Genomic DNA, 24,347 nt, shown 5'->3' with positions numbered 1-24,347 from the left:
CATAATGGCTGCATCTGTCCATTAATTGAATTGACTTATTGTTTCCTTGCTCTTCATGCCCACTGCCTTTATTCTGAAGTAAACTGCAGTATCCCTCAGATGGTTATACGTGGTGCCTTTTACTAGATGATTATCAAAATGGCACTTAGCTAGGTAAGCTACATATAGCAGTTAATGTTTCTGTTCCCCTGTTTTCTGTACTCGTCCATAGGGCCATCAGTTTGATTTTCCACCCCCCCCCCCACTTGTTGTTGACGTTTAATTTCTCAGATGGATATTCTGTTTCTTCTTTACTATCATCTTCTAGGATTTTCTGTGGGCACTGATGACCTTTTATAGGTGCTCAGTCATTCAGCATCAAAAACCTTACCTTTTTCTTAATACCCTTCATTGGTTGCATGATAGAACCACGCATATGATTAGTTTGCATGCCATAACAATGCAGTCTTGACCATGTCTTACCACACATGCATTTACAGCACATGCTTTTACAACAAATTTGTTTGTAAAGGCATTCTTGCTAAAAGGATATGCCTGGTGAAGGTTACACCCCAACCCCTGTCCTAAAACCCGGGCCCAGCCCTGAAAAACGACCCCTACCTCCAACCCTAAAAATGGAAAACTACTTGCCAAGCCGTTCATTCCATTCTCGTCCAGGCAGGAAGTCTCCAACACCTCCCACTCCCACCCATTCGCTCTGAATCTAGAGTGATGATTGCCTTTACCATGCATATGCCTTTACTGCCTTTGCAGTGGAAATCGTTGTAATGAAATGTAAGTGGTAAAGGAATATGCGTGGTAACACTTGCGTTGTATCTTTACACATGGTTTAGACTGCCTTGTTAATGTGCCCCTCCCCCTTCGTCTGAGTTTTTGTATTAGCCTTCACACATATCCTTTCAATGCCAAAGATGCACAAGATCCTTGTCTATTTAAAAGTTGATCGCCTGATTTAGTTCCCCCCCCCAGCTCATATACTTACATCGTAAAGATTCCTTCAGTTTGATTTATTTTGCTGCCATACCTTCCTGTATTAGGACTGCTTTCTGTTACAGTTTGACTAGATCTGCCCGTCATCTCTTCTGAGGATGCAGTGATTGTAATGCCTCCTGGTGATTGTCACCCCTCCCGTTAATTGCTGCTCCATTGGCCTGAACGCCTTTAAAGGTAAGGGTTGTCCCTTGCTTTAGGGCATCCCATTCTAGATCTTTTAGAAGCAATGTCAAGCCTTAAACAGACCTCATTCACATAGATTCCCCTTCCTGCCTGGTATCTGGATGTAATAATTGATACGCCTCCAAAACAGAGGTTTGATGTTTTACTAGACTCCAAGAGTGCCTTAGCTGTTTGAACCCCAGAGCCATATACCATAGAACTGTTATCACTACTTATTTCTTGTTGGGTGAGATTGGTAATCCTTTGGGCCATTGGTGTCTTGTTTCAGTTCTGCTAGTTCTCTTGGTATTTTTAAGTTGCTAATCATTGCCTTATTAGCCACAATGATACTAAATTTCCATTTCTAGTCTTCATTTCATCTAGATAAATTGCACCCTTTGGACAGATGTCACAGCTTTTTGACTTTGACATGTAAAGTAAACCTACTTAATCAGTTCCCATAGGCCTGTTGTGGATCAAGTATTTTTAGATCTTGCCTAAGACTGCTTTTAGTTGCCCATAGTCCAATCCTCCTGTGAACAATTCCCAACATCCAGACACTGTGAACCCTGCCCATTGCGTTCCAGTGGATGCCTTTGTCACTCCTAATGGCTTTCTTATTCAATGGTTGTCTTTCTCATTTGTTTGCTCACGTTTAGGGAACTATTTAGGCACTCCATGAGAGTGCGTGTGTTTTGTGGTGGTGTTGCCTTGAATCTTGTTGCTGGGTCCTATATCAAGGAGGAGTCCCTTTGCACTATGACATTGGTGTCCAGGCTTTTTTTCTCCTTTTATAGGTGTTCTTTCTCAACACGCTGTAGTTATTGAGACATTGGCCCTTCTGATGCCTTGCTATTTTTAATGATGTTTGCATTCTGCTCCACTCTCTCCTCTCACCAGTTTTCAGATTTCGTGGTTGGCTCTTAAAAGGCTGCTATATCATCTTTGGCTTTGAAATAACTGTTATGATGTTCCTTCCTTTGTGGTAGCTTCTGCTGGCTGTCCTTATCTACCCACAGAGCCTCAACATTTGAGGACCACTTCTGATTAGGAAGTGGTCCAAGTCTCTTGTTTTTTCTAATAATTCGTTGCTCCTTTTGAATATGAAATCTGCATTTGTACACACTTCAGTAGACTGAGATGGAAGAGGACAGGGAATTATGTGGTGTCTACATTTTGAAGTGTACTGGTATTCAGCTGCCAGTTTAGTCTGACATCCCTTGCTTGTCATGGATCCCCCTGGCTCCCACTCTCCATTGAGGAACTAATGCTTGTATTTAGTCTTTAAGATCATTGTCGTTTGTCTATCAGAACTATGCTTTAATTAGCTAGAACTCTTGAACCAAGGCCATTAACAAGGTGAGGTAAGTGTAGGATACCCCACCAACTCCTTGTCATCAAGGTGCACTTCTCTTCAAGCAAATTCTATATTGTTAAAACATGTTGTAGTTATTTTCTACTCTAGCTACTCTAGGTTTCCAATGTTTCCCTATTTTTTTGAAGCATGCACATTCTTTCACTACCAAGTTTTGTGATGTCCTTTCAGGGGCACATTAAAAAAATGTTTTTCCCATTCTCCAAAGCCCTATTGTCTAATCTAGCATTTTGTGGCAATTGCTAATTTGTGTGGCCAAGACCCATTTGTTTGAGGTGCTTGTTTTGAAACACGTTTGTGAGCTGTGCCCATGAGGCTTTTATTGTAGTACATTTGTTGCATGCAAATACCTTTTTATATACTTAATTTAACATACTGATCAGCATGTCATCTTATGACACTGCCTGCAGGTGCCTCCTTGTGCTCCTGTCGCCTGCTTGTGCCTCAGTTTTCGTGCCCCTGTTGCCTGCTTGTGCCTGTTTTCGTGCCCCTGTTGCCTGCTTGTGCCTCCGTGTGCCCCTGTTGCCTGCTTGTGCTTCCGTTTTCGTGCCCCTGTTGCCTGCTTGTGCCTCCGTTTTCGTGCCCCTGTTGCGTGTGCCCCTGTTGTCTGCTTGTGCCTCTGTGTGCCCCTGTTGTCTGCTTGTGCCTCTGTGTGCCCCTGTTGCCTGCTTGTGCCTCTGTGTGCCCCTGTTGCCTGCTTGTGCCTCTGTGTGCCCCTGTTGCCTGCTTGTGCCTCTGTGTGCCCCTGTTGCCTGCTTGTGCCTCTGTGTGCCCCTGTTGCCTGCTTGTGTCTCCGTGTGCCCCTGTTGCCTGCTTGTGCTGTGTTGGTGTGTGTGGAGGGCTCTGTGTGGCTGTGTGTGTAGGAAGCTTTGTGTGGCTGTGTTTGTGGGGGGCTCTGTGTGGCTGTGTGTGTGGGGGGCTGTGTGTGGGGGGGGCTCTGTGTGGCTGTGTGTGGGGGCTCTGTGTGTGTTTGTGTGTGTCATTTGCGATAGATAAAGCTAGTGGCATTGTAAATGACAATGCCATTTATTTATGTTAAAAAAACATAAATAAAAATAATGTCAAGAGCAATGCCAATAGCTCTAACTTTAACAAAGGCAAAACCATTGCATTGTAAATGCTTGTTACACTTGTAAACACTGTCTGGGCATTGGGTGCACCGCATTAGTACCCGTTTAATACCCAAATATAGCAATAGGCAAAACAAAGGTGGCCAGTCAACTTTTGCAAAAGACCTTCCACTGCACGGTAACAGGTGCTGCTGCATTTGAATAACTTTTGAATCATTTAAGCTAGAAACAAAAAACGCTTTTGTTAAAATCTGCAGATTATGCAGCAGATGATGGATTGCGTGGCAAATGTGGCACATCAATAATTATGCGGCCGCACAATCGCATAATTCCAGTGGCCCTGCCAATAGGTACTAACAGATTGAAGATACCTGCCTGAGATGCTGTTTAACAACCTCCTGATCATGAAAGGCCTGATCCAACCCCAGATGGGCTTTGTGCAAGAATTCTACGACTTTAGGTATGCTGTTTACTGTTATGTGAACATAGACATCCATGAGGATATGACGTATCCGAACTGAATCGAATGAAGTTGAGAAGCAGGCAGGGGTCTCACCGTTTCTCCTTCTCGTCTCCTCTTTGGTGGCCTTCTGCTGCGCAGTCACTTTCTGCGGCGTGCTTCCGCCTGAGCTGGGCTGTCCTGATTCATTACTTATGACGGAACCGTTCTCGCTCGGTGACTGGCTGCATGTAACCATAGCAACAAGGAAGAGTAGAATTGTAAAATGTACATATCAGCAGCATAAGTCTTATGTCAAGGGTACGTTATATGTCATGGCCTTTTCCCCATTAATTTAATAAATAAAGGACAATCAAATTAAACACAACTAAGCATCACAAAAGACCTTAAATAAGCTTATCTGTGTACAGCAGCATCTAAATAAGTAATTTCTTGGGTCGGCTCGACAACAAATATCCCGCTCCCCCCTTATGCGCTTGCACGTAAGCATACAGCTTACATTGTTTTGATGGCGGGGTTCGTCCTTGTTAATCACTCTGCTTGTATAACTGTGTATAAACTCTCAATAAAAAAACAAGTTTACAAAAGTAGTAATTTCTTCTTTATAAACTAGGATACACAGCAGTAAAATACGAGAAATCAGACTGTGGCAATGTTGGCCCTCATAACAGGCCTTCTTCGTTAATAATCTCGTATGCTGGAACGTGTGGCTTGCGTCTGTCCACTGCAGAGATGTTCCCCTGCCCCTCAGTCACAAACCATCTAACATGCAATGCATCGCTTATAATGTCCTCTCTATACATAGTTACTTGCATGTGTGTGTGGCATTCATATATGTTCCTGCACTGTTATCCAAAGCTCTACATGTGCGGGTCTCTTACTGGAATTGCATAAATTCACCATTCATAGGATTAAGAAAATGATGACATTTTGCTAATATCTTTCTGCGCCCCTTTTTTCATTTAACATGTTTTAGTTTTTCAATGAAATGTCTCTCATTCCTACAGGCGCCATATGACAAAGGGTTAGAATTAATACATTTCCCTCCCTTTTTACAAAATTTGCACCTGGATCATTCATGTGTAACTTTAAGTGCTCGGATATGTGCGAGGAGTGAATACCCACAACCTTACAACTGTGAAGGGGTTTACTTGGATTGCCCTGAATTTCATTGACTCTTTCTCTGACATTTTCCTGGTGTTATGATTGCTTGTTTGCAAATGTTTCATTAACACATTGGTAAAAACTTTATTAATCAAGCCCAACAAAAGTATTCATAACCATGGTACTACCTATGTTAATGCAATTAAACAACACCTGCCAGCGTTCTCCAGCATGACATGATATACTGCTGCAAACGATTATAAAATACGCGACGGAATCACAAAAGGTATTTTTTATATTTGATTGTGCGTTATACCCGTGGTTATTTGTGCCCGCAATGCCCATTGGCACTTATGTTTGAGGAACGGGCATGTTTTAGTCCCTTACCTCGGTTGACCGTGTGCAGGCTCCAGTAGGTCTCAGAAGTACCCCTTGACTGGTCTACCAGGAGAGGATTTTTTTTCCAGTAGACTGTGGCATTGAAAGATAACTTTCCATGGTAACAGAACTCCCATCACCCCTGTATCATCGTGTGCATATTTGCATACGTGCTGAAGCCGTATACTTTAGCTTCAACCCATTGGCTAATCACCATAGAGCTCAATACTTTTATCAACATGCAGCATTATGATTTGCCATTTTATACCAAGGACTGCCTACGCATGAGAGGGATTTTGCCACCGCCGGCTGTGCTGTTCCCCTTTGCCTGGTCCCCTCCACAGCAACAGTAGCCTATATAGGCGGAGCAGGGAAGGTTGGTTGGGTGGTAGGTGCAGGAGGTAACAGAAGCAGACTAATCAAAGCAGGCCCTGGTGCCAGTTGAGTTTTAGCAGGTGAATATTTGGAGAGAAGATGGGCATGAGACTTGAGTGTGAACAGGTCTCTGCATATGTTTGCTTGCGTCCACACACTGTCTGTCTCAAAAACTGGTGAAACACCCAACAAGTATTAAATTGAACAATGGCCGGGATGTCTTGGTTAAGAAAAAGGTTTATATTATGAATTAATAAAGTATTTACAATATCAAAGGTTGCTCCGAAAAGGATGTCTTGCATCAGACTTGTAATTGGTCGCACGCCCTTGGTGATCAATTTCCCTCTCATAGAGATACGATGATTTATTCTGCACTACGTCGACTTTATGAGTTTGAATGTACTCCTTATTGACTCATCCCTCAGTGCCTTACTGTATCCAAGGCTTTCTATCTTTTGCCAATTTCTGCAAAACCTCCGAACCGTTCCACTCTGTATGCACAGTGCATTTAATTTTCTGCACTTGGAGCGACTCAACCCAATCTACTACTTTTCCACTGTCGACCTGGCAGTGTTATGCTGAGGTTGCTCCTTCAACTGTCCTCAGGAAGACTCTGCTGTAAGAATGAGTTGCCTTCCTCTAATCTCAGGGGTCGAAACGTCAACTTTAATTGTACTCTGAGCTGTACTTATCTATTCAGTCCAGAAGCGGAGAACTGAATATTCATTCATTGCATCTCACTACTTGGGTTGTTTAGTCAGTCCTTTAATACATTGTTAGACAGGTCATTCTCATCTTTGTAAATATTGTAATTATTTTTACTTTCCCTGTGCTCTGCACGAGCACTACCTGGAGCAGGTTATTTACCTTTTCCTCTTTGGAGCAACAGGTGATGTTGTAAATACTTGATTAATTTATAACATAAACTTTTTGCATAGCCAAGATATCCTGGCCATGGTTCAATTGAATATTTGTTGGGTTTTTCAACAGTTTTTGTTTTTCCTTGAGAAGCTTATCGGTCAGTTGGACCACTTGTTGTATGTACTATTACTGGCCCAGGTCCAGCTGTGTACTGGGTATACCCTACTGTTATATAACCGTCCCCCAAATTATAGGCAACAACACTAAAAATACTATCCCTTTCACATCAAAAGGTGTCTCACTATTTCTACCTGCATGACAGTGCAGGGATTGCCTCAATGACTAGCGAAGATCTAGATGAGGCCTACGGATTGGTGCAGTGGGACACTGACATTAACAGGGTGTGATGAAGACAGACTGATGCCGTGGAAGGGGAGATTGCTAATTACAGAGTGCATGGAGGAAAGAAGTGCCATGACCTTTAATAAAAAATAAACCTTTTGTCAGGCTAGAACTTCCTTTTTGACCCCTTAAGTTTGGTTGTCGACCAGTGGCCACCACAGATGAGGGAAGTTACTCTCGATCTGCTCAGCCGGAGGACAGAAAGTCCACTAGACATCAGGGTAAATACAAAATTTAATATGGGGTGGGGGCTTCCTCACTAAAAAAATATGGTGACAGTCTTTCTTTCCCCCATGGTGGCCCAATGATTGCCTCCAATCTTCCCCCCATCCAGGGTGGGTAGAAAGCCCAAGAGACAATAGGGAATGTCTTTTCTTCTACAATTATAGGGGTGGGGGCTACCCACCATGGACCTTATCATGCACCTACCCCAACAAAGTGGACAGACAGTCTTTGTGCCCCCTTGAAGGGTAGATGGGGTTAATTGCCCCTAATCTGCATGGGGGCAGAAAGCCCACTGGAGGCCAGGGTCAATAGAAAAAAGCTATAGGGGTGGGGTCTGCTCACTTTGGGCAGGATCATGCCCCCACCCCTAAAGAAATATTGTGACTATCTTGATGCCCCCCCCCCAGGAGGGCAGACGTGGATAATTACCCCCAATCTACCCCTAGGCATAGAAAGTCCACTAGACACAATAGAATGCATGCTTTTAAATATAGGGGTGGTGGCTGCCCACCAAAGGCATGGCCATGACCCCACCCCAACACCAGGATATACAGTCTGTTTGCCCCTTTGGGGGTCAGAAAGCCCACTGGAGAGCAGGCTCCAATATAAAAATAAATAAAGGGGTGGGGGCATGGCCATGCCCCATCCCTGAAAAGTATGGTGGCAGACTTTCTGCCCTCAGAGGACGGATGAGGTGATTACCCTTCTCCCCCCCCCCACACCCAAAATGGGCAGAAAGCCCTCTAGACACCAGGGGAAAAAATCCCCCACCCCAAAAGTTGGAGCAATTGCCACAGTTCACCCACCCACACCGCCATGGTGGCAGAAAACCCGCTAGACACCTGAGACTACATTTATGCAGTATTTATGTGGCGGAGGGGGAAGCGACCCCCATCGGCATGGGCCCATGCTCTCCCCATCCTGTGGCCTGTAGACTCCCCCAGGGAGGTGGATAAGGGTATTAACCCCCAATATCCCCACCCCCAGGGTGACAGATTGCTCACTAAACACGAGGCATTTCAAAAAGGAGTCAAAACAAACAAAAGAAGAGTGAAACCTACCCTAGCATTCCCATACCCCCACCCCTAGAATGGGCAATAGTGTATTTCTGCCCTCCCCGGGGGCAGGTTGGAGTTCAGTCTCAATTGGGGAGATTTCCCCAAATATGCCTCTCAGGGTGGGGGGGGGGGGGTAGAAAGTCCACCTGACACCCTCACACCACAGACTTTGCCTTTAGTGCAAAAGAAAGTGGTGCAGGTGTTTCACCCCACCCAACCTACATTTATTCAATAATTTTACTTATTATACAGCAGATGAACCCATGACTGCTTTAGACAGCAGAAAAAAATCAAAAGGGGGAGGGAGAGGGAAAACGATGAATTCTTGTTCTCCAAACGTATGTTCTGTAACCAAAAACATTCACTCTCTTTTAGATAATCTCAAAACCTTAGAAGAATAGGGAAGAGCCCTACGATGAAGCATGCCACCAAGGGGCAACCCTGGTGGGTGAGGGTTAATTAAAGAAAAACTTTTTTCTATTTCAACACGAGGTTTTGAGTTTATCTAAAAAAGAGTGACTTTTCTTGGTTACAAACCATGCATTAGTCAACACACAGAAGTTCTTATATACACAAGGAAATTGTATTGTGTCTGCCCCCTACACACCACTAAGGTTCCCACCCATCCCCAATTTTCCCCATCAATTGATTTCAAGTGGACTACTATCTGTGTTGTAAATCTTTTACTCCTCTTCCACGGGCCTTGGCACTGTGAGTCTTAATGAGTTTCAAAGGAAAGAAGTCCAGGAGGGAATAACCCATATGCGATCAGTCTCAGGGGAAACTTCTTCACGTACTAGAGCTGCAGATATCTCATCAGGTAAAACTAATGAAAAAAATGTAAATTCAACTGAGTAATTCTTGCTGCTTGATGAAGAACCGTTCCCTCATCAGCATGCTGACTCAGCACAGTCTCTACTTTCTACGGCTACTTTAAGGAAAAGTTACATTATTTGACTTCGGCGCTACCTATAAACTTGCAATATATTGTGTCTTTTATAGACTGAACAGTGGCTGATAACTTGACCAGTTAAATCTCAATAAGATCCATTTAACATTCAATGGAACAATTGAGTCGAACCTGAGCATCAAAAGGTTGACCAAATGTGAGACCTGGTCAGACTAAAGCAGCCTAATGTTGACCCTACTCGACACCAGATTTGGCTGTGGCTGCCTAGTTACCACAAATTACCTCTAAACTTTGACCTAAAGACTTATGTTGAAGTTAACTACGGTTGTAGTTTGAAATGCTTCCAACACCCCTACAGTAATGTTTTTGTCAGTATCTTCTCCCTGGCGTCCTCTGCCTGATTGTATTATTATGGGCATCAGCGTGGAGAAAAATTGATCTTTAAGGTAAGCGACGTTTTTAAGTGAAAGACGGTCTTTTTTTGTAATTAGATACTGATATTTCTGAACTATGCAGTGAATTATGTAATTTTGCATTTGTTGTGGAACAAGTTGAAAGAAGCTGTGTTTTAGCCTTAACTATGTGGTCACTCGTAGCAATTAAATGCACAATTGTGTAAATGATGGAGAGCACAGATATACATCTTTAGTGTTGAGCTCTTTGTAACAGTTTCAGAAGTACAGTCAAACATAAATAAGGCAATATGTGCATGGTGGTCATACCTCTTCCGTGTTCCGGTGGAATTGGCGGTTTTGCCCGTGCTTCCTTCATGGGCATCCTGGGAAATAGTAAGGGGAGGCACAACTGTTTCCTGGGTGACCGGAAGAACCTCGTCTTCAGCTCCTTGCTGCCCTAGGTGCTTCTTGGCGAAGTCAAAGCCTTGCACTGGCTGTTGGGCAAAACAAGTTTGTGTAGTGAGAACAGGCTGTGCTGAAAAACATCCATCATAAGAGGCCACATGTCATTGTTTCTATGCGGCTGTGTGATTGGAGTGGGTGTTCCAGACATATTTCCAAGACGCAACCTTTGAATACTCTATTGCTAGGAGAAATGTAGGCTGGGGAGTAGGTTCGAGGTGGGGGGGTGTTGTTTAGGATGTTACACCCCCGTAATAAATGTATTCTGTAGTTAATAGTTGGGGGCAGGTGCTTTAAGTTGGGTATGGTGAAATGTTTGGCAGATTTCACTTGGGATTTTTAACGTACATATGAAGAGAAAAACTCACACACTCCTCTCTATTTTAAAAGTCTTAAAAATGGTTATTTTACAAAATAAAGTTTTTTAAGTTAACCTCTCAATCCCCAGATCTTTGCTGTCCTACTACTCCTTAATCCCCCCTGCTGGACTGCTTCTCACATAATGCATTTTAACCAGCGCAATTGATGGGAAAGTAGAAGTGATGGAGCGAGGTAAAAGGCAAACTTTTGTATACCCTCGCGAAGTTACTTTCTCATAACAGTAACATGAACTAATTGTGTGGTTTGGAAAAAACTAACCAACAAAGAATAGAATGCACACACAAAATACACGTGGGATACTAAATTGCTTGTGTTGCAACCATAATCGACTAACTGAGTGATAATGTGACGTCTGAAAATAACGCAAAGCTATAAGTTAACCAAAGTAGCATAAATTGTGCTTACTGTTTGTCTATTTGTGTCAAAAACATGAAGACAGGTGAGCAAACTATGCATAAATGTGTCTTTATTTGCTAGGTAATAACTAACAGGGATACCTTAGTAAGGGGGAGGTAAACAGAAGGGCTATAATTCAATAATTAACGTTCAATTGTGTTTGTTTCTATAATAGTTCCCGTTGTGGCCTGTGAAGCCTAGTTCAAGATGGACGATTTTTCATGACTCTGAGATGCGCTTGCTGAGTGGAGCTGCAGACGCATATGAGCTGACTTTTCTGAACGGAATAGGTCAAGGACGATGTGCTCTGAAACCCTGACTGACTGCCAATAAAAATGGACATCCGTATTGTAAACCCTTGGAATAAAGCTTAAAATTACAATTTAAAGGACACAATGGAACTGGTCACCTAAAGACAATGGTCAAATTCATTTAGCTGACTCTGCGGAAGTCAAGTAATTAGATGATGAGGTTATGCTCATCCACCCCCTGAACCAACCAATCAGAATCGTCGGAGACCCCATATGTTACTGATTTTAGATAGTTTAGCTAGGGGAAAAGGGTATAAAAGAGTAGGTACGAAGTTTAGAAAAAAGCTCGCTTTTCGATTTCTATCTGTGTATCCTGACATGCTGCCGGAATGCTGAATTTCCTTGGAGCGTAAGAACTTAAACTTTTCAACTTTACACTTTGTTTGAATGAGTACGGAGTCTTTAGATGAGGGAAAATAGCACGAGGGACTAGGGAGAAAGAATTTGGGAACTATTTTGTCTGTTGCTAATACTTATGTCTTGTAAATGTCAAATACTGCATTCATTTTCTTTGAACTTAAAATTAAATGAAATATAAATGTGCAAGTTGAAATTCTTTATCTCTCCTTATAACTAATTGCAATAAATGAATTTAAAGTGAATAAAACTGATTATGCTAGGAGAATATTCTTTAAATAAAAATTAGTTAAATGAAGAATTAAGCTGGTCTGGTTCATCCTTAGCCTAATTTTTTACTAGCAGATCTGCCGCCAACAATGGTGGTGTGTTTAAATACATTTTCTTATTGATATGAAATTAAAATGAAATAAAACTGCAGATGTATATATTATAAAGAGTAAGTTTGACTTAAACACTCCGCTATAATACAGCAGCTCTCCTTTGATTCATACCGATCTATGAAGTAGAGAGAAAGTGTTCATGAATGAACCACAGTGCTATGGCCCCACTGATGGGTAAGGTAATGGAGTTCTAGAAATTATTTCCGGAGTTGCGCTGCAACAGAAGCATCCCTTCCCCCCCTCGACACCCTCCCCCCCCCCCCCCCCCAACTTTCTGGCCAAGCTTCGCCCAAGAATTCAAGGGAATCTAAATGCAACTCCCTGTCTCCTCTTGAGGCAGGACCGAGCGGTCCATCATCTGTAACCCCTACTTCTCTCACCATCTTCCACTGCACAACGCTAGCATACCCCCCCACCCCCGAGGGGCACTTGAGGACAAAAACATCTCAGCAGTTCAGCCTTAGATGAATACATAAGGCCTGACTGCTCCATGGGTCGGTGGCAAAGTATCACTTTTTAAATATTTCCTCTGCAGAGCTGATAGTATCATGTTCCTTTTAAGAATCAAACTTAAATTGCCCTATATTTTCAATACATCCACCTTCTCACTGGCAGAACCAGCTGATCGGAATAAACGCGCACCTGATTACGAGATGCATTCACGCGCAAGAATATTTTGAGATAAAAAAAAAAGATACAGTGATTCTCGCACTGCCTGGCCTAGCCTGGAATTTGAAGCGCTGTTGCTTTAAAAAGCAACAGGCCCAGCGGCAACTAATTGTAGCATGAATAAGTGAAGGCGATGGGTCATGCTAGATTGACAAATTGGTCGCTACCTAAAAAAACCTTCCTTACTTGCAGAAGAGTGCAGCAGGTGACGACCCCCGCGGGTTCTCGCTCCACTTAGTGTGAATTGTGCAAATACTATTTGATGAGCGTTTCATAGGGAAATGCGATCCTTTAACTACGAGTAATTTAAAATCTTCTTGTAATTTAGTGATTTCAGATATGGGCATTTTGTGTGCACTGCCAAAAGCAATTACGTGAATATGCGTTGGCCACTGTTTTTCACGCACTGGCATTAGCCATCGAGGTCTTGGTGGCACTTAAGGTCTGCTTCAGTAATTGTGCTGGAATCTGATTTATAAGTAGTAAGTACAATTAGAACTTCCTAGCTAACCTGGCAAAATGTATGGAATCTATGGAAAAACGCAACATACAGAGTTTCACAGCACAGAAGAGGGGAAGCCTGCGGTGTTACCGTGACGTCCCCCATTCTGAGCCGTTGAACTCCGAATGATGCAGCAATGCACACTTGAGAAAACACAAATCTTGCTGTATTTGTGTATTCATGGTTGGACCACTGCATCAAGATACCACGGGTACTAGAACGAGGTATTTATTTGAACTGGAACAGTGGGAGCAAACCGATCCATCACTACGACAGAACAAGGGCCTCCTACGCAGCTGTGGCACTGGTACCCTGCGCAGATGAAGGCTTTAGAGATATGATGGGGAAGAAGGTAGGTTTATTCCAGCTTCATGCACAGACACCCAGCATTAACTGACAACCAAGAGATTCTCCGGGAGGAACATGACCAAGTCACATGATCAGAAACCTGAGATGAGATTCCATTCCCTTAAAGGTACAGAGGGACATTGGTGATGCTCCATTCTGGGCACCCCACACTTACCTTTGGCCGCGGAGGCATGTTGGCCATTGAATCACCTTTAAAGTCATTTTTGCTCTTCCTGCAAAGCACAGCTGCGATAATTATAATTATCACTGTGACAACCGCTATGGGCGCCAACACTGCCGCAATGATCCACATGTTGCTTGGTGGGTTATTTTCAGCAGCTACAGAAAGTACAAAAGTGGTTTACTGACACATTCATGCGTGTACACAGGGCAGAACATTCTTGAGCATCTACATAAAGCGGAGCAAATTCTTTTCTTTTTTTTGCGAATGGAGCATTCAGGACTTTCTTTAAACTAAATGTTATATCACGATAAAGTTAGAGTAAGCCCACTTTCATTGCTTTCGCCTTGTTCACATGATAAGAAGGGGATCAAAAATATTTTTCTCCACTTTTGAATTGTGAAGTTGGAATTTAGTTTGAGGCAAAATCAATTTTAACTTTTTTTTATAAAGTCAGCAGCATAAATATGCAAAAAAGTTAGCATTTTTTCAGCAACACCAATTCAAGACTTAAGATATATATATATATATATATATATATATATATATATATATATATATATATTTTCTAAACTTATTGCAAACACAAAATTGAGTATAAGCAATAGATGAATTAAATCAGAAGTTGGCTAGCTAAGTGAAATATCACACCCACAAACTGGCAAAGTCAGGGAACTTCACATTTCACAAAGTTTTCTGACTTTGCATAAAGGTATCATTTAACCTTACCTGACCCACCCAACACGTCAGGAACTGCTGTGTTTCCATGTTATCCCTCAGGGCATTTCTAGTACTGAGTGGCAGCGGGGAAAGATGAGAGATGCCTAGAGGCAGATGTGTCATCGCCTTTCCCTGCAGCCAAATGTCCCTCCCCAGTACATCCAGCAACCAGAAAATGAGGGGCACAGGAAGCACAAATGTTAATACTGCATCCAAGTCATGATCCCTTTTCCCATTGTTGCCCCATTAAAAAAAAAAACACCAGTTTACAAAATATTTTAAGTTGCCAGGTATGTAACTTTGCAACTTTGCACACACCTATAAAAATTCTATAAAAATTTGAATGGTTTCAAAATCTGTTTCTTCCATTATTCAATGGTACAAGCATTTTACGTGATGAAACTGAAGCTAAATCTGTTGGCCGTCTTCCCTATGAACAAGCAGAAATAAAGGTACAAAATGTGTTCAAACAAAGTATGCCATGTAGTCAGGTCATGTAGAAAAAGGTTATAGATGTATTCTGAAAGTTGTATCTTCAGTTACAGGTTACAGGAATATGGTATTCTGAAAGTTGAATCTTCAGTTACAAGTTACAGGAAGATGGTAAGTTCCAAGTAATGCCCCACCAGGAGCAGCCTCCTAGCTGCTCAGCCCATACACTCCAACTGAAACTTCTTCAAGCACAAACACTCCAGCATTCTAATGACCTCACCATTGGCTGAGCAGCAAGGCAGAGAACAACAATGGGGATGATGCATTATACTATCAAGTAGATTACAACAAAATCATTCGCTCTAATTTCTTGCACCTGTGGAAATGTACATAATTTTTTCTCTTCAGAGGTTAAGCCGCTTGTTTTGGTTAGGTAGAGCCAAGTTAGCATCTTCGCTACTTGCCATTATTATCACTCATGTTTTTGGCATTTGCCCTTGATTATAGGGTGACTATCTTGAAGTTCTTAGTGCAGCTCACACAATATCAGAACAGCTTTGTTAAACTCCTACAAAGGCACAAAAAAACCTTCAGGGGCGTACTTCTCTATCGTCCTCCAGGAGCTTGAGGTAGATTCATTGATAACTTAGATGCTCTCATGGAACCCATTTCTCCACAAACGAGTTCACTATCCTGGGCGACTTTAACTTATACGTAGAGGATATGGGGGATAAATACACTGTTTCTCTTCTAGAGACTCAGGGGACTCTAGGATTGTCTTAGACGATGCACAATCCTACACATGAGGCAGGACACACACTTCATGGCATTTTTACACCTGTATTGTACCTGACAGTAAAAGAAATCTACTCTCTTACGTGGTGAGATTTTTCTATAATCCTATTTGATTCTACGATCCCAAAAGTCCACAAAGGAGTGGCAGCAAAAGCCCATCAAATCACTTGTAATGCCTTGAACAAGGGAAACAACCATTACTTTTACAACGCAACCACTACAACGCAGGATCCTTTACAACGAATGCCTTTACAACGCATGACATTACATCGCAGATGCTATTACAACGCATGCCATTACAACGTATGTATGGGTAAGTTTATCTTTTTTTTAAACATTTATTTAATTTAAAAAAAATATTAATTAATGTAATAAATATTAAAAATAAATTAAATAAATTAATTTAAGTAATTTTAAAAAGTAAGTATGAGTATAGGAGTATATGTTTTGGGGTACTGAGGTATATGTTTTGGGGTGTTTGGGTATTTTAAGGGTTCAGATTTAGTTTTGGGTTATGGGGTACAGGGGTAGTTTTAGGGCTTAGGGATAGGTATGGGTTTTGGGGTACAGGGGTATTTTTAGGGTTCAGGGCTAGGTTTGGGTTATGGAGTACAGGGGTATTTTAGGATTCAGGGGTAGGTTTGGGTTTTGGGGAACAGGGTTATTTTTATGGTTCAGGGCTAGGTTTGGGTTATGGGGAACAGGGGTATTTTTAGGGTTCAGGGCTAGGTTTGGGTTATGGGGTAAAGGGGTAGCTTTAGGGTTTAGGGATAGGTTTGGGTTTTGGGGTACAGGGGTATTTTAAGGGTTCAGTTTAAAAAAAAATTTAAATAAATTAATTTAAGTAATTTTAATATTTATTAAAAAAATCTTTAAAAATAAAAAATAAAGTAATTTTTACCCCTACACTATCCAGCACTTACCCTACTATTACACCCCCCTGGAGTTAGAATAGTAATTTAAACCCCTACATTATCCTGCACTTACCTTACTATTACTCCCCCCTGGAGTTAGAATATTATTTTAAAACACCTACACTATTTTAAAAATATATATATATATATATTTACAAATACATTAAAAAAATTAATAATTTAATAAATAAAATTAAATAAATATTTATTAATTACATTTAAAAAATATATATATACTCACCTATACTTACGTTGTAATGGCATGCGTTGTAATAGCATCTGCGATGTAATGTCATGCGTTGTAAAGGCATTTGTTGTAAAGGATCCTGCGTTCTAAAAATTGCGTTGTAATTGTATCCGTTGTTAAAGTATGCGTGGTAACGTCATACATCCTTTGAACAAATTTGATAAGGCTATACTTCAGTCCCAATTGGACATGGTGCGACCACTTTTAAATATACACACATACCTGGTAGTCAGCAAATACACGGAATGGCTAAACACAGCCTTTAGGTCTACGGAACCCACCTGTAAAAATTCAGGCAATCGCTACTTACCATCGGCCCCCTGGTTTACAGAGGCCCTGCAACAGGAAAAACAAAAATGCTGCATACTCGAAAGACGCTGGAGAGCAAAATATGATAAAGCAGACAAAAGCAACTATAAATCGGCATTTGGTTCAATATAAAACATGCTGATTACAGAAAAAAGGGCCCTGTTTACCAGGTAGATTGAGAGAGCCAAGAACTCGTCCAAAGAACTGTTTGGGGTAGTAGAGTAGCTCCCTTCCCTAACTAAGAAAAAATCCACTAAGAACAATAATCGCTTCTTTAACGACATTGCTGATGCCTTTAGAAAAAAGTTAAAGACATCTATGACTCCTTTGAAGACACCCTCACATATGTACCTACAGAGGTGCTCCTGAGTTTAGATCCTAAAGGAAGATTTTTCATAACTTTTCACAGATATCTACTGAATTAGTGAAAAAACACATCAGTGGAATTAAATCTGGATCCCCCTTAGATCCTTGTCCCCCCATATTACTGAAAGATATAGCAAAGGAGGTGAGTCCTTTCCTCACGGAAATATTGAACAGCATGTTCACGTCTGGTATCTTTCCGGCTCTATGGAAGGATGCGTCAATACTTCTATTGAAAAAAAAAAAACAATGTGGATGCATCTAACAAAACCAATTATCGCCCAATAGCCAGGCTGCCACTCCAAGACAAGATAATGGAGAAAATCATGAACAAACAAACAGCTCAATGTATCCAAGAAAATTATTTACTCGATTCCTCCCAATCCAGCTTTTGACCTGAACACAGTTCGGAAACTGCATTGATCAAGGCCACTGAGGAGATCAGGACTATGATGGACAGAGGGGGTGCTCCTCGATTTGTCAGCAGTTTTCGACACTGTTGACCATAACTTACTGCAATTAGGTCTGGAAACATTAGGGGTTAAGGGTATGGCACTGGCCCTGCTATCCTCCTTTCTGAAGGAAAGAAGACAAACAGTGACCCTGGATCAGTTTAAATCAACCCCTTATGTCCTTCCATGTGGAGTCCCACAGGGCTCATCACTTAAACCATCCCTTTTTAACATCTATGTATCAGAACTGGCCCCTTTGATCCATCATTTCGGCTTCAGTCTTACTACATATGCAGACGACACCCAGATTGTGGTTGCAGCATACAAAGATCAAGCCTCTCCAACACTGCAGTTTCAAAACTGTATGGTGGAAATGAACAGATGGATGGGCAAGCACTGTCTCAAACTTAACTCAGAGAAAACCGAAGTAGTGATCTTTGGGAACCTACAACCCAGATGGGATGGTCTTTGGTGGCCAGCTGAGATAGGTGAACTGCCAAAACCAGTATAAAAGGCAAAAAATATCGGGGTACTGATTGATAACAAACTAACCTTATCTCAGCAGGCCAATGCTATTGTGTCGGCTTCCCATCATTTGATTAAGAAACTGAAGAAGATTCTGCCTTATATCCCTATCGACTACAGGAGGACGGTAGTTACTGCATAGGTGCTGTCAAAGTTAGACTATTGCAAAGGACTCTACCTGAATATGCAGAAACAATATAAAACAAGCACTGGCGTTGCCAATAGGTCTCGCAGTAGGAAAGTTTGAGCTATTGGTCTTGTAAATGACAATTTTTTTTATTTATGTGTTGGTTTTGAAAATAGCTAAATTAATCGCTTTGTCATTTACAATGCCAATAGTTATAACTTTTGCAAATGTGACACCTATAGTATTTGTAATGCAACATGAAAAAGGCCTGACTTATATTTTGTATTCAGAGTAGTACAGGAGCGGATTTCAATGAATTACAACATGGGAACGCTGTTCCAGTAGATTCTACTAACTTTGCCCTCTGATTAACTTGTGTGCAAATGTACAATATGTAGATATATGAAACGCCTAGGAGTAAATGGAATTTACAGAATTATTCCAAGATGGCTCCTGGGAACCTGCCTATGACTGCCACAGCTTCCCATGCAAACTTCTGAGATGAGGAAATTACTCCAGGTGAAGGAGGCATCCTATGGAACTCTGTTTCCGAATTTTTTAAATAAATTTGACAAAATCATCAACACGTTAAGTTATTCAAACTGTACGCAAAAGTGTACGATTTGTAGATTCATCTTTTTTTGTGAATCAGGCAGATACTGTACAGAAATAATATATTTCGTATGAGAACATCCTATTAGCCCCACTATGAATGTGATAACTGTCCATCGAAAGTGTGTATTTATGCATAACCTGTGCTGAACCAATGTCCTCGCTGTCCCGACGCCTCGTTTTTCCTGCTGGATCTTCGCTTGCTGTAGCCTGCCCTCCCGCCTCCCGCTGCCCGACTCCATTACCAACTGGGAGCATAGTGGTGGCTGAGAGGAGCGTGGTCGAGTGGGTCTGGACTACATTACCCAGAAGCCTAAGCGGCGCACGCCGCGTCACCTGCGCGCCTGGAGGCGCTGAAATAGCGCATCACCCCGGTCGAGGGGGGGAACCTGTGCTGAACCAACGTCCTCGCTGTCCTGACGCCTCGTTTTTCCTGCTGGATCTTCGCTTGCTGTAGCCTGCCCTCCCGCCTCCCGCTGCCCGACTCCATTACCAACTGGGAGCATAGTGGTGGCTGAGAGGAGCGTGGTCGAGTGGGTCTGGACTACATTACCCAGAAGCCTAAGCGGCGCACGCCGCGTCACCTGCGCGCCTGGAGGCGCTGAAATAGCGCATCACCCCGGTCGAGGGGGGGAACCTGTGCTGAACCAACGTCCTCGCTGTCCTGACGCCTCGTTTTTCCTGCTGGATCTTCGCTTGCTGTAGCCTGCCCTCCCGCCTCCCGCTGCCCGACTCCATTACCAACTGGGAGCATAGTGGTGGCTGAGAGGAGCGTGGTCGAGTGGGTCTGGACTACATTACCCAGAAGCCTAAGCGGCGCACGCCGCATCACCTGCGCGCCTGGAGGCGCTGAAATAGCGCATCACCCCGGTCGAGGGGGGGAACCTGTGCTGAACCAACGTCCTCGCTGTCCTGACGCCTCGTTTTTCCTGCTGGATCTTCGCTTGCTGTAGCCTGCCCTCCCGCCTCCCGCTGCCCGACTCCATTACCAACTGGGAGCATAGTGGTGGCTGAGAGGAGCGTGGTCGAGTGGGTCTGGACTACATTACCCAGAAGCCTAAGCGGCGCACGCCGCGTCACCTGCGCGCCTGGAGGCGCTGAAATAGCGCATCACCCCGGTCGAGGGGGGGAACCTGTGCTGAACCAACGTCCTCGCTGTCCTGACGCCTCGTTTTTCCTGCTGGATCTTCGCTTGCTGTAGCCTGCCCTCCCGCCTCCCGCTGCCCGACTCCATTACCAACTGGGAGCATAGTGGTGGCTGAGAGGAGCGTGGTCGAGTGGGTCTGGACTACATTACCCAGAAGCCTAAGCGGCGCACGCCGCGTCACCTGCGCGCCTGGAGGCGCTGAAATAGCGCATCACCCCGCCTCGCGGGACGCCGGGCGAAGCCCGGGCCAAGGGCGGGCCCGTTTTAGCCCGTTCTAGACTGTGATAGACTGGACTGGGCCACCTCTCTTTGCCCTAAACTCTCAAGTTTACACACGGTAAGGTGATACATTCCTATATCCCCTGCGGACATCGCATAATCGGTCTATTCTTGTTGTACATCTATCTAGGGCTCTGTTGCTCAGATTATTGACCGACTGCTATGTCGAGACAAAAAACACCTGTCACCCCGGCCAACACAATGGACAATTATTTGGTCCAGGTGGTGGCCAAAATTAATAATGATCGGAGGTCCTCTTTGGGCCTTATAGACTCTCCACCTTGTGCCCAAATTGACCCACTAGGGGTATTCCATTCTGCGGGCGATGATACTAACATCACCGACCTTATCGAGGACTCTAATGATTACTCTACAACAAATGTGTCTACGGCATCCATTGTCCAACAACCCGATCCTATTGCCGATTTATTAATTGCAGAAGAGTTAAATAATTCTGATACAATTGTAGAGTTAGACTCTGAGAGCATTTCCCCTCCTACCCCTGTCCCCGCACCAAGAGCTAAAAGAGGGATCACGAAGGCTCCGCCTAAAAGAGGTGGACTGCGCTCTAGTAAGAATAAACCCACAACCCCACCTAGAAGAACAAACAGAAGGGCGGAAGAAGGGATAAGGGAGGAACAGAATGAAAGTATAGCTTGGGAGGACATGTTTTCAAACAAGCTTATGGGTATACTGGAGTCCAAACTATCAGGGCTAATGAAACCCCTTATATCCAAAATAGACCAGCTAGCCAATAAAGTCAACAAATTAGAGACCCTCCTGAAGAAAACTAACGAGGGGGTGGGGGTAATACCAAACCTAATAATAAATAAACTTGATGATATACAGGCTGCAGGGAAAACGCTTGGGGGGAATTCGAATGATGGCCTAGAAGTCACACTTGCCCAAACACAGCAAGTTAGCTCCAGACCAGGTGATATCCCTAACAACGCTCCAATTTTAGATTCAGTGCAAACAGCAGGTAACACCACCCCTGTCAATCACAATGCAGAAACCAGCCCAGTTGAATTAATTGTTGAAGCTTCTCCCTTGATTCTATTGCTTGCTAATACACCACCACTGAAAACAGGGCAGATTGAGTCTCCAGATTCTTTACGAAATAAGGCTCTGCAGTGGCTGAGTAATAATATGCATATATCTCCTTGGGGCAAAGAAAAGTTATCAGACGATCTTCTTACAGCAAGAAGGGTCAAGTGGATAGGGACCAAAACAAAGAAATTCCAAGGGGATTGTGTGGTTTTAAATTTCAAAGGCCCAGAAGTATTACCGGATGTCTTGCAGAACATCTTTCCACCACAGCATAAAACAGCAGAAATTATACCACTGACACTGGACTTCTTCTACAGTAGAAGAGGCCTAGTAGCAAAGCCAAGCATATTGAGAACAAAGTGGACAGTTGTGGGAAACAGAAGGGCCAGGAATGGCCCATTATGCGAGTGGGGGTTAAACTTGGAAAACCACTATTCTGCACTATCCGACCTAAATGAGTGCGACTGACTCGTGGGCTCTTTCCCTGCCCCCCCTAAAAGCCAGCCGCTCCTTGGGTATGATAGGGCAGCCATCCCACACGAGCTTTTACCAGGAAATCTGTCTTTGGCCCCTAAGGAATCCTATACTCCTGTTCCAGAAGAACTAAACATAGTCTCAGAGGGACAGATTAGAGCACCAGAGGTGTTTGAGAAGTTCCCAACATTGAGGGAAGGTCTAATACCAAGCCTAGAATCTGAAGAAATAGCAAACGCACCCGAAAATGACCGGTTATATCATCAACCGGATACGCTACCATTATCACTTGTATCTTGGAACATAGCCGGCATTATAAATAAGCTAAACATTCCAGAATGGGTCGATTTTATTGACCATTATGATGTTATTATGCCGCAAGAAACTTGGTCGCTCACCCCATCTTTTCGGCAAGGGTATCTGAATTTCTATATCCCAGCTGTAAGAAATCGAGTAGGTCGCCCCTCTGGGGGCCTGCTAATTTGGATACACCAGACATTGAATTGCACAATCAAGCAAAGGTTTATACCTTCTAATGACATCCTAGCTCTTGATATTAGTTGGCATAATGGCCAACAACTTGCCCTGTTTAATGTTTACTCCAGGGGAGTTGGTGGGGGTAAAACATCAGAGACCATAACAACTCTAGAGCACCATATTGAAATGCTACCACTTCTACCCCATGTACTAGTAGGCGGGGATTTTAACACCACCTTTGAACCCTTGGGTGAAGAGGATAGGATCCTGGCCGAAGAGGAGGATGCCAAGTGGAGAATTCCTCACTTAGAGGTACCAGCCATTAGAAAATGGAGCACCGTAGCAATCCAATTAAAGAGTTTTTGTCTCTCAAGAGGGCTTAGAGCAGTCAATGGACGGGCATCCTCTGATTTAATGGGGAAAAACACATTTGATAATGGCCGAGCAGTCAGCAGAATAGATTACATACTACTGGATGTAAGGGCTTGGAATAAACTGGTAGATATGGAAGTGAAAGACAAAATAGAAAGTGACTATAATCCTTTATGTCTGGCACTCCGTCCCTACCAAGAAGCCTCTGAAGACCTAAGCAAAATTGAAATGATGAACCAAGATCTTGTGAGTTCAAATAACCTTCGCCACCTGAAGTGGAGCATGCTCCTAGAAGATGTTTCTAAATTAGAGATTCTTAAAGAATTAGTGGTGGATGAAGTAACTAAGATTAAGTCGCATTGTGGGAGGTCTGACTTTATATACTACATGATGGAGGCCCATGAGAAACTATTCACCAAAATCCAAGGTTTCTTTGTTAAAACGGTAGTTCCTAATGCCACTTCCTGGTGCCGTTTGAATTGAACTTTACGAGGGAGCCTCCTCCTCCTCCCGGTCCTAGGGCACCCCGTACCTATAAGAGAATTTGGTCACGACTATCAACTGAGAATCTCTCCCTTATTCTTGAACAATCAGTCCCTCCATCTGGATGCGATCCTCTGGTAGCCGATGTTGCATTCCATGACTGGCTCCGCCAAGCATTAGATATGGAACTACCTCTCAAAGCCATCTCAAATAAAAGGAGCGGCCCCAAGTCCTCCTGGTACACCCCTGAACTGGGATGTATGAGAAAGAAATGTAAAAAGCTGGAGCGAGAATGGCGGAAGAACTGGGCGACCACCAAAAAAGACAACTATCGTGAAGCCATGAGAGCATACAAGGTGGCTCGCAATTTGACCAAAGCCGCCCATTTTGAGGAAAGAATCAGAATGGCAGGTAACTCTTCTAGAGAAACCTATCAGATCCTTAAAGAGCTTCTCACTGTCCCCACTCCCCCGATAACTCATGAAGTAAATTCTGATAAATGCAATCAACTGGCCCAGTTTTTTGATGTCAAAATACAGAACATCTTAGCCAGCCTTCCTCTGAGTACCGGTAGGGTAGACAAAGCAGCTCCTGAGGCCGCATTGGATGAAAAGGTGTTTGATAGCTTCCCCCCCATCTCAAAGGAGGCTTTTTGTGAGGAGCTTTCAGCCCTGAAGAGCGGCTCCCCGTCGGACCCCATGCCCATCCGGATCCTCAAGCAATTCACGAACATCATTGCAGGCCCAGCAATCGACCTGCTGAATGCCTCATTCACCCATGGCATTGTTCCACCTAGTTGGAAGCAAGCCAT

The 24,347-nt window shown here is 43.3% G+C and overlaps 1 protein-coding gene across 5 annotated transcripts in view; it reads right to left on the bottom strand.

Annotated features, from left to right (window-relative positions):
• KIAA1549L (KIAA1549 like) overlaps positions 1-24,347 on the bottom strand; it is a 674,355-nt gene that overhangs the window by 209,592 nt on the left and 440,416 nt on the right. For all 5 annotated transcript variants that reach the window (XM_086955871.1, XM_086955872.1, XM_086955873.1 and 2 more), the window contains 3 exons: positions 13,753-13,916; positions 10,096-10,262; positions 4,157-4,284 (listed from right to left, as the gene is read on the bottom strand). In XM_086955871.1, coding sequence (XP_086811997.1) covers positions 4,157-4,284; positions 10,096-10,262; positions 13,753-13,916 — 459 coding nt within the window. The remainder of the gene's footprint in view (positions 1-4,156; positions 4,285-10,095; positions 10,263-13,752; positions 13,917-24,347) is intronic.

The sequence above is a fragment of the Lissotriton vulgaris genome, chromosome 2_1 (genome assembly GCF_964263255.1).
Source record: "Lissotriton vulgaris chromosome 2_1, aLisVul1.2, whole genome shotgun sequence".
NCBI classification, from domain to species: domain Eukaryota; kingdom Metazoa; phylum Chordata; class Amphibia; order Caudata; family Salamandridae; genus Lissotriton; species Lissotriton vulgaris.
Note: the sequence above shows the minus strand (reverse complement) of the source record. Positions and strands in the feature narration are given on the sequence as shown.